The sequence below is a fragment of the Cynara cardunculus genome, assembly GCF_001531365.2.
Source record: "Cynara cardunculus var. scolymus isolate 2C chromosome LG 2, CcrdV1, whole genome shotgun sequence".
In the NCBI taxonomy this organism is placed as follows: Eukaryota; Viridiplantae; Streptophyta; class Magnoliopsida; order Asterales; family Asteraceae; genus Cynara; species Cynara cardunculus.
In genome coordinates, this window is record NC_037529.1 from 3,706,649 (window position 1) to 3,717,287 (window position 10,639).

At 32.1% G+C, this 10,639-nt stretch overlaps 1 protein-coding gene across 1 annotated transcript; it reads left to right on the forward strand.

The window, feature by feature from the left end:
- Nucleotides 1-3,560: 3,560 nt before the first annotated feature.
- On the forward strand, nt 3,561-7,824 carry LOC112506739 (IQ domain-containing protein IQM1-like). The gene is made up of 8 exons (XM_025110982.1): nt 3,561-3,932; nt 4,490-4,969; nt 5,103-5,283; nt 5,393-5,481; nt 5,821-5,908; nt 5,984-6,214; nt 6,558-6,659; nt 7,041-7,824. The coding sequence occupies exons 2-8, from the start codon at nt 4,506-4,508 to the stop codon at nt 7,512-7,514; spliced, it is 1,629 nt and encodes a 542-aa protein (XP_024966750.1). The 5' UTR covers nt 3,561-3,932; nt 4,490-4,505; the 3' UTR covers nt 7,515-7,824.
- Nucleotides 7,825-10,639: the final 2,815 nt, after the last annotated feature.

Below are 10,639 nucleotides of genomic sequence, written 5' to 3' on the forward strand. Positions count from 1 at the left end.
ACACCAAATCGTGTTGATATAAGCGATAATGTGATAATTGTGTGATAATCACATGATTATCACACCCACATCATATGATTAACCGTTTACTAGATAATGATAATCATGATCGTGTAATCGTATTAAAAGATTTTATGATATCATTTCCATTATTACCCTTTTAATTTTAATATTTTCTGAATTTTTTTTTAATTTCAATTTTAGTTTTAAAAATCTTTTAATTTTATTTTTTATCACAATATATGGTTATTGGGTTGTTCTTGCATTCTCGTAAATCACAGGGGTTCTCGTTTGAACCTTTCTCTCTCTCTATATATATATATATATATATTCATTTTTCTTAAATAAAATATCGTATTTTATAAAAAGTTTTTTTTTTATTAATCTAAATATCCAATTTGATATGCAAGCCGACCAATCTCAAAGCGACCATCTATTTTGTGGGTAGCCTGGAGTCAACGCACTTCAACCTTCGTGACCACAAGAGATTTTTTATTTTTTATTGGATTCGAACCTGAGATCTCCAGACACTTTTGACATTTAGAGCCCAAGCTTAAACCAATTGAACACCACCTTTGTGGTTTATGAAAAGATTCATTACGTTAAAAGTAAAGGAAAACGACACAAACGGTCTATATAATTCATCGCCTATTTTTAAAAATCGGTTATCCATTTTTCAAGATTTTAATTGTATATATGTTTAATATGATTTGTTACTTTAATTTATTTTATACTTGTTAAATTTGATTTTAAATATCAAATAAATTAGTTAAAGTTTAAATTCAAAACTCGTGAAAAGTTTATAAAGCGAATTGACTAAAATGCCTCTAAGAGTTAACCGAGGACGACTATGACACAAATAACTTTTTGTGATTTTTTCTTGACGGGTTTTCGATGAAATGTCGAGGAAACCCATAAAACTTTTATAAAATAAAATAAATAATTCAATATTTTCAAATAATATTTCTTAAAATATGTACAAATAGGTTTAAGTTTGATACCAAACTAAAACATAGACTTGAGACATTGTTTAAAACCCTTAAAACTAATAGGATTTGGTACATTAACATTCCATTCGTACCCCCTTCTCTAAAAAAATAATCCAAAAACATCAAGTTTGGAATCAACTCTTAAATATTAATTGAGTAAATTGCATACAAAAGTAACGTACCTTAACTTGATTCTTATTTTGGGTAACGTACTTTTAAAACTTCAATTTTGGTACATAAGATGTATTGTTTTAAACATTTAAGTACCCGAATAATCGGTTGAAGCATTAACCGGTTACTATGTTGATGTGGTATCTAACTTAGTATTATTTGATATTCAACTTAATTTCATCTCATCACTCGCCACATCAGCATGGTAACCGGTTAATGCTTCAATCAGTTACCCAAGTACTTAAATGTTTGAAAGTACGTTACCAAAAATAGAAATCAAGTTAAAGTACGTTATTTTTTATTATTATGAAATTTGCCCATATTTATTCAAGTAATAATATAAACAAAACGCGAAAACAAATCTTAAATGTCCACTTTATCTTCTTTTAATAATAATAATAATATGTACCTCGAAAGCCATAAGTATCCGCAGATGATCAAGAAACCACTCGCACCTGTAATCTGTTACAGTCACAAATTGTATTATTGAAACTTTCTTGAATATGAACGACTCCCTATGGTATTTTACGTATACCCTTACGTGAACCAAGACGACTAATAATAATAATAATAAAAAAAATAAAATAAAAAAATAATAATAATATCCAATCATGTTCACATGAGTCCACCCCCTTGAATTGTTTATAGCATTCACACCCCAAAAATAGAAATAGAAATAGAAATAGAAAACTTTTAGATTTGATTTATTGGTCAAATAAGCTTATATGTACATTCATATGTCTTGTTTGAAGGGAAAGTATTTGAATGATCAGAATACATAAATGAATTAATAATATTACCATTTCTCATTTTTTTAAGGTATTTATAAAAACAGGGCAAATTACAAAAAAATAATAATAATAATAACGTAATTTAACTTGATTTCAATTTTAGATAATGTATTTTTAGAACTTTCATTTTGGTATCTAAGATGTAAAATTTTAAACAATTAAGTACACGAGTAACCGGTTGAAGACTAATTTTAGATTAAAAAAATCCATGTTTCTAACCACGTCAAAAAATAGTTCTTAGTTGGATACCACATCAGCATGATAACCGGTAGGGGTGAGCAGCGAAACCGGGTACCCACTTACGGAACCAGAACTGTCTTGGAACTGCCGGTTCCGGAACCGGAACCGATATGAGTGGTTCCGGTTCCTAAAATACGGAACCGATTGAGAATGGTTCCGGTTCTCAATTTTTCGGAACCGGTCCCGGCGGGTACCCTGAACCGGAACCAGCGGGTACCTGGTATTTTTCAATAAAAATAATTAATTTTTGTTATACTAAATTTAAATTAGATCAATAACTTAGAACTCTAAATTCAAAATTTGAGATAAAAATGATTCGTATTTTTTCAAATTGTGTATTTTATTGGATTCATAGTATGTAATCATTTAACTTTCAATATTTACAATTATAATATGTAATCGTTAAACTTTCAACATTTACTATTAGTCTATTATGGTTTGTAATCGTTAAACAATATTTATAACCATTATTCCATATAATCTGTATTCTTGTTTATTTATTTAGTGTTTTGGTAATGTTTTATTTTTTATTTCTACATAACAAAATTTTAATATTTTAGGAAGCGGGTATCCGGAACCGAAACTGGTTCCCGGCAGTTCCAGTTCCGGTTCCAAAAATTCAAGACCGTTCTAACCGGATCCGGCTCCAATATCTTAAGAACCGCCGGTTCCGGTTCCTGTCAAATAGGGCGGATACCCGTCTATGCTCACCTCTAATAACCGGTTAAGCGGTCACCTATGTACTTAAATGTTTAAAATTTACATCTTATGTATCAAAATGAAAGTTCTGAAAGTACGTTACCAAGAATATGAATCAAGTTAAAGTACATTACCTTTTCATATAATTTAACGATAATTTTGTAAGGAATCTACGGAAGAAAAATCTTTAAAATCTCGCTTCTAAAAGATCTGTTTACAAGTTTGATTTCAAACGTTTACAAAAGAATTAAAATTAATTAATCACAAAAAGTCAAAATTGGAAGAAGAAGAAGAAAAAACCACGACCCGCCAAATACATTTGTCCGGACGCAAGCAACAGTTTGCGACTCCTCTGTTTCCGCCATTGATGAGGAACCTCAAGCTTTCAATATCATTCCTACTTTTTCCAACCAAATTTCATTAAATCAACATATATAAATCTTTATTTTAAATAATATTTACTCAATTTTTAAAAATAATATCCACAATAAATACGTGAATATTATCGCACGTCCCCCACATACATTTTTCTACCTACATGATCTTCAATCGAACTCCATACCCAGCTTCCTTTCTTTGACCATTCCTTCCATCTACTCCCATTTTCCAAGATTCATATATATATATATATATATATATATATACACACACACACATGTATGTATATATCTTCAAATCACACACAGAAAACGGAAGTAAACATTCAACAACGTTAAAGGGTATTCCACATTTTCAAGCTTTGAATCATCAAAAACATCCAGCTAGGGTTTGAAATTTGATTTTAGATAACACAAAATCAAAATCAAACCCCATATTTTGGAGACCACCACTTTCTTTTTCTTTGGTCAATCTTTTACATTAGTTCAAAAGAATTCAAAGACGTGTACAGTGTGATTATTTTCCACGATAGTTTGTGGTATAAATAAGGTGAGGTTGAGGTTTGTCATAATCATCATTCATCCAAGCAGAGATCTTCAGCTTCATATTATATCAGTTTAAACAGAGCGCAAGTGTTTGGAAAGAACTGGAATCTTGATTCAAGGTGAGCAAAAGTGGTCGATTTCACTGTGTTTTCTGGATTCCATTTCTGGGTCTGTTTCATTATGGTCTATGCTTTATTGGGTGTTCTTCCTTTTCACAGTTTGGTACATGATTTTCTGTAAAAGTTGAATCTTTTTAAAAGGAGTCATGTGTTTGTATGTGTTGGGAATGAACTGCAACCTTGATTCAAGGTGATCAAAACAGGTCAATTTCACTGTGTTTTTGGATTCCATTTCTGGGTCTGTTTCATTTATGTCAACACTTCATTGGGTGTTCTTCCTTTTTCTTCATTTTGGTACAAGATTTGCTATAAAGTTGAATCTTTATGAAAGCAGTCATCTGTTTTTATTGTGTTTGTCTCTTGTCTTTATTCTTGAGGAAATTGGGGAATAACTTGTCTTTTCTCACTGGATTAGGGTTTGATTCCTGTTTAATTATTGATGATTTTGTCCCTTTCTTCAATTATTTGACATCTTTCTGTTCTTGAAATCAATTAAAAAAGCTTAATATGTGGATTAATCATCCTTAATTTAAGCAAGTTTGATCATGATTTTGCAGGAGCTTTTTAACTGTTATGGGTTTATCCTTCTCACTATTATCATCAGCCTGGGAAGAAATCTTGAAACATGGCTTCCTAGATCTCCCTTACGATCTCGATAACCTCGAAAACCGATTAAGATCCGATAGTTTCAAGAAAACCGAATCGGAATCCGAAGTGATCTCCAAAAGTTCCACTGATTCTTGTCCTACCAGTGGAAGAAGAAACTCAATCAGTTTAAAGAACTGTGAACCCTTGAAGATCATGCTAGAAACCACCCTTTCTTTCAAGAATTTGCTTCAGGATATCCGAAAGCCCGAATCCGAAAACCCGAATCTTGAAACGGGTTCTGCAAACCTTCTCCCCGAACCCGTTGTTTTCTTTTCGCCCCGACCTGTTAGTGAACTCAATGCTGCAGCTACTACAGTTCAGAAAGTATACAAAAGCTACCGAACACGAAGAAGCCTAGCCGATTGTGCCGTTGTTGCTGAAGAACTATGGTTCGTTCTAGCCCGAAATTTAGCTCCTTCAATCGAAACAAGATATAGTTTGACTTTCTATTTGTAGAAAGTCAAACTGTTCTTGTTGGATTGGTTTCAAGTTGGTTTTTCTGAATAGGATGATGTTTTGCAGGTGGAAGGCTTTAGATTTTGCAGCTTTGGACCGAAGCTCCGTTTCGTTTTTCAATGTCGAGAAACACGAAACTGCGGTTTCACGGTGGTCGAGGGCTCGGACTAGGGCTGCTAAGGTGGGAAAGGGCTTGTCGAAAGACGAAAAGGCTCAAAAACTGGCCTTGCAACATTGGCTCGAAGCGGTGAGCACCCGAAACAACCCTTTTTTGTTTCTTGACTGCTTACGCTCGGTTAATCTTGAGCAATTTCGTGTGACGATTTGCTCATAGTTCTGCTTTTGCTGACTTGCAGATTGACCCACGCCATCGCTATGGCCACAATTTGCATATCTACTATGATCTTTGGTTCGAAAGCGAAAGCAGCCAACCCTTCTTCTACTGGTAACAACCCGATTCAAGATTTCGATTCTTATTTAAGGCCACGTTGAACCACTTATTTTTTTGAACTTATTGGAAAAGTCCCTTTTAGTTAGGCATAATCTAGCTCATAGCTTTAAAGTAGCGTTTTAATAAGCTCGTGGATTTTTCCAATTATACCCCTTATTTTTTCCACTGAATGGTTCAAACATGTTCTTTTATGTCATTTTACATTGTCACATAGCTGATCAGTTCATTTTTATAGAACATATCTAGTTTATCCACTAGTTTGTGAGACAGTAAGACATTATTTTCTCAATTCCGATCAAATATTTATGATGTTTATTTTTTGAAATATAAAAGGTTGGATGTCGGAGATGGCAAAGAAGTAAATCTCGAGAAGTGTCCGAGGGCGCGTATGCAACGTCAATGCATCAAGTACTTAGGACCCGTAAGTCTCATTCCGCACTCATTTTCATCAAAAACAATGTAAATTTCCTTTCGCTAACCATCGTTGTTTCAACAGAACGAAAGGGAATCATACGAAGTGATTGTTGAAGACGGAAAGCTCATTTTTCGGCAAAGCGGTTTGCTTTTGGAAACCATCGAGGGTTCCAAATGGATCTTCGTTCTAAGCACAACGAGGAACTTGTACGTTGGCCAGAAAATGAAAGGGCTTTTTCAGCATTCGAGCTTTCTAGCCGGTGGCGCCACCACCGCCGCCGGACGATTAGTCGCCCACGGCGGAGTTCTTGAGGTACAAGTCTGTAATGCATGTTGTTTCACTCAAAAGATTTGTGATTTTTAGGCTTCTAAACTTGGGGTTGTTTGTTTACCTCCTAATAGTTCCATTAAGAGGCATCATCTGAATCATTAAGAGGTGAATCTTGTTTGGCCAAAAAAAAGTCTGCCTCTTAATGGTTCTAAAACCCTCTGAATGATTTTGTATCCTAAGCCTCCCTTAACCATTAAGCGTCGTGATTTCATTTTGTACTATATCATAAAAGTCTCTTAATCATTCTGATCATTTAATTATTCTGCACCAAACCATTCAACAACTGTAAAACAACCTCTTACATTTTTTGCAATTTATGTTTCAGGCTATTTGGCCATACAGTGGTCACTACCTTCCAACTGAAGAGAATTTCAGGGAATTCATTTGTTTCTTAGAGGAAAACCATGTTGATCTCACAAATGTAAAGGTATGCATATATATACATACATATATATACATATAGATATACATAGTGAGGTTTAAAAGATAACATTAACTAAATAAAAGAACATGAAAACGGTAAATCACGTGCAAAATCATATGTGATTTTACACTAACGGTCAAAGGTGAGCGAGCAACATGGCCTGCGACCTCAGATCGCGGCCAAAGTCGCGTGAATCACATGTGATTCTAGTGTATAATCACATGTTATTCGATTGTATTCTTATTCTTTTATTTGGTTTTATAATGAAACATATACTATATTTCGCTATAACAATACTGACTTTGTAAAATGCTAAAAATGTCTAAATGTCTTAATTGACTATTTCGTTTATAGTTCAAATTCTGATTACAACTCTTAATGCAGAGATGTTCGGTTGACGATGATGACGTGAGTGTCGGCTTTTCGTTTAAGGTCGCCGAGAACGAAACAAAGCCTAAACCACTGGTCATTCCACATCCAAGACCGGTGGACATTCTTCGTACACCTACTCGTGTTGAGCGTCCAAGTGCATCTAAAGTAGACGCACCCAGGCCAGTTTCGGCCCGTCGGCTGGAAGAGATCAAGGCAAGCCCAATGCGGTACGACCTGGCTAACCGTTTGTCTTGCAAGTGGTCATCCGGAAACGGGCCCCGAATCGGCTGCGTTCGGGATTATCCACTGGAGCTACAATCCCGAGCCCTTGAACAGGTCAACTTATCTCCTCGTGTCGTTCCTGGGAACTTTGCGAATTACGGTCCAATCCCGTCCCCAAGGCCGAGCCCGAATGTTCGACTTTCACCAAGGCTTTCGTACATGGGACTCCCGAGCCCGAGGACCCCCATGGCTGCTGCTAACTGATAAGGTTACGAACGCAAGTTATGTTCGTTATATATCGTGTTGGTCCCACTTCTTAACGACTCGGAAACAAAAACCGTGAGTATTGGTCGTATGTAAATGAAGATTGGGACCCACAAAACGATGACGTGATTCCTTAATTTAATTGTTTATTTTTTTAATCCTCTAAATGACTTTGTATCTTTTATGACTTCCTTTTGGTGTTTTTTATTTGATAGTATTGTAACCAGTAAAGTGTACAAGTTCTTTGTTTTGAATAGCATAAAGCTTACTCATATACATTGAGAATTCAATGTATAAAACATTCATTTTATAAGTTCTTAACTATATTGTTTTTCTTTTATCCTTATGTTGAATCATTTTATTACTTTATTTTTCTTTTTATTAATTATGAAGCTAAATCATGTGGTTTATTTGTTTCTACATCAAGTGGAATCTAATGTAAAAAATTGTTGAACTGTTCGACGCTACAGCATTGATGCAGCAACGACCTGATATTTTTGGCTTATTGAAGATCTTAATGGGATAAGTTGTTATCCCTTTTTGGATTTAATAATATAATTTTTTTTATAAAGATAATAATTAAGTATTCTGTTATAACACAATAATTATACTAATTATATTTTAATTTTTTTATAGCTAAAATGAAATGTTTATCCAATATTTGATATATTTATTTGTAGTTAGTTACACAAATTCAAGCATAGAGCTTTAATAAGTTGTATTTATGCATTATTTACTTGTAATCTTGAATTTTAAATAATATGCATCAATAAACAATAATTTAATAAAAAATGGTTTTTAAGAGTTTTTGTTAAATGCTTTATAATATAGTACAAATTAAAAATTCTTGTTTTGTTGTGTAATTTTTTTAATTCAAAATTTTCTATTATAATTTAATTTAGATTTAATAACAAAATAATTTTTTGATTTAAAAAATATTTTTTTTATAAAGATAATAATCAAGTATTCTGTTATAACACAGTGATTGTACTAATTATATTTAAAATGAAATGTTTATCCAACATTTGATTATGTTTATATGCAATTAGTTACACAAATTCAAGCATGGAGCTTTAATAAGTTGTACTCGTGCATTATTTACTTGTAATCTTTAATTTTAAGTAATATGTATCAATAAACAGTACTTTATGTATAAAAAATAGTTTTTAAGAGTTTTTATCAAATGCTTATAATATAATATAGATACTAAAAATTTGTTTTTATGTAATATTATATATATTCTTTTCTAATTATTTTGACTCTAAAAAATAAGTATTTTTCTTTATCTAATATTATAAAAGTGATTAAAAATCAAAATACCAAAATAGGACAAAATTTCTCTTATTTCCTACTTAACATAATAATGATTCTTTTTCCAATTAAAATAACAACCATTCAATGTTAGGGACTATTTGGAAATTGTTGAATAGTTTGATGCAGAATGATTAAGTAGTCAGAATGATTAAAAAGCTCTCATAATACAATGCAAAATGAAATATAATTGTTTAATAATTGTGTACAATAAATTAGGGCTCTTAATGGTTAAGTGAGATTTAAGATACAAAATCATTCGGAGGATTTTAGAATCATTAAAAGACAGATTTTTTTTTGCCAAACAAAATTCATCTTTAACCGATTCAGAGGTTGCCTCTTAATGGAACTATTAAGAGAAAAACAAACAACCTCTTATTTATTTATTTTATACTCGTAACAGATAAATATTGTTCCTTTATTACCAGAAAATAAACTTATGTCACGTAGGTTGGAATTTAAAATCGTTCTTTCAAGTAAAATATATTATGAAGTATCAAGAATTGAATATATATTCCACACTGAGCATGAATTAATATAAAATTTATTGCATACTGATACACTTTGTCCACTCATAAGAACATCTCCAACAACTATGTTAGTTTAAACTTTTTGAAGAATTGAAAAAAGTTTGCTTCAACAGCTATGCTAAACACTAATATGAAATAAAGTAAAATAGCATAGAAGATTTCTCCAAAATTTGAAGGAAAAAACAGAGAAAATATAACATACCTGCTGTTGTTGGAGATTTTCTCATAGCATCTCCCACAACTATGGTATAGTAGAAATGTTAGTAATTTAGAAGAGTTTTGTGTGTTTAAATAAATATGTTATATTATATGTTAAAATAGAAGGGAAATTAATTAAAATAGCCATTTTGACCATATGCTTTCACTTTTTAGCCATTTATCCTCTGAAATTATGAAAATAGCTATAGGTCCGCAATTGACAGGTGCTGAATTTACAAAAGGGTCAAAGTGTAAGAAAAAAAATAAAGTTTATGAATCAGGTTGCAATTATAGGGACCAAATATGTAAATATGGAAAAACACATCAATGACATATTTTTGTGAACCTATTAACTAATTTATATATATGTTCCATCTAATTGCAAACCTGCTTCATAAACTTTTTTTTTTTTCACTTTGGCATCTCCGTAAATTGCGTGACCTGCCAATTGCGAACCTATAACTATTTTCGTAATTAGGGGCCCTTTACCAAACGCTTATCCGGTTAAGCACTTATCAAGTAATATTACCTCACCTGATGAATATTGTAAGAACCAAGAATCTTACCCGGTAAAAGCGAGACAAGGACCAATAGTTTTATCCGATAAGTGAGGGAGACGACTCTTACCACGGTAAGCGCTTACCGGGTAAATTGTTGCATACGATGTCGTTTTGGTGGACTAAAATCTTATCCGCCAAATAAATAATAGTGTTTAAATTTTACCGGTAAGCATTTACCAGATAAGTGTTTGGTAAACTATCCCTAAGAGATAAAACTCACCGTTCAAAATGACTATCTTAATTAATTTCCCGTTTAAACAGAAAAAGAAGAGAGAGAATATGAAAATATCTAAATGTAGAAAAATCTCTAAAATTTTATATATGAGGGAAAAATAATAGCACTTTAATTATTTCCACCAATAAGAGAATGAAATAAATGTTTATAAGAGAAAATTAATATTTTATTAAATGTATAAAATATTTTAAATATATAATTAATATTAGAATTTCTTTTTCAGAAAAGAAAATTATTGAAGTTTTGGAGTTATATATCGTGTGTTGCACGATGACGATAATTTTTTTTCGA

What these genes read in the sequence shown, in the direction of transcription:
- LOC112506739 (XM_025110982.1), top strand. Translation starts at nt 4,506, where the DNA reads ATGGGTTTATCCTTCTCACTATTATCATCAGCCTGGGAAGAAATCTTG. An exon ending in GCATCAAGTACTTAGGACCC is followed by an intron (nt 5,909 to 5,983) that starts GTAAGTCTCATT and finishes TTGTTTCAACAG; the next exon opens with AACGAAAGGGAATCATACGA. An exon ending in CCCACGGCGGAGTTCTTGAG is followed by an intron (nt 6,215 to 6,557) that starts GTACAAGTCTGT and finishes TTTATGTTTCAG; the next exon opens with GCTATTTGGCCATACAGTGG.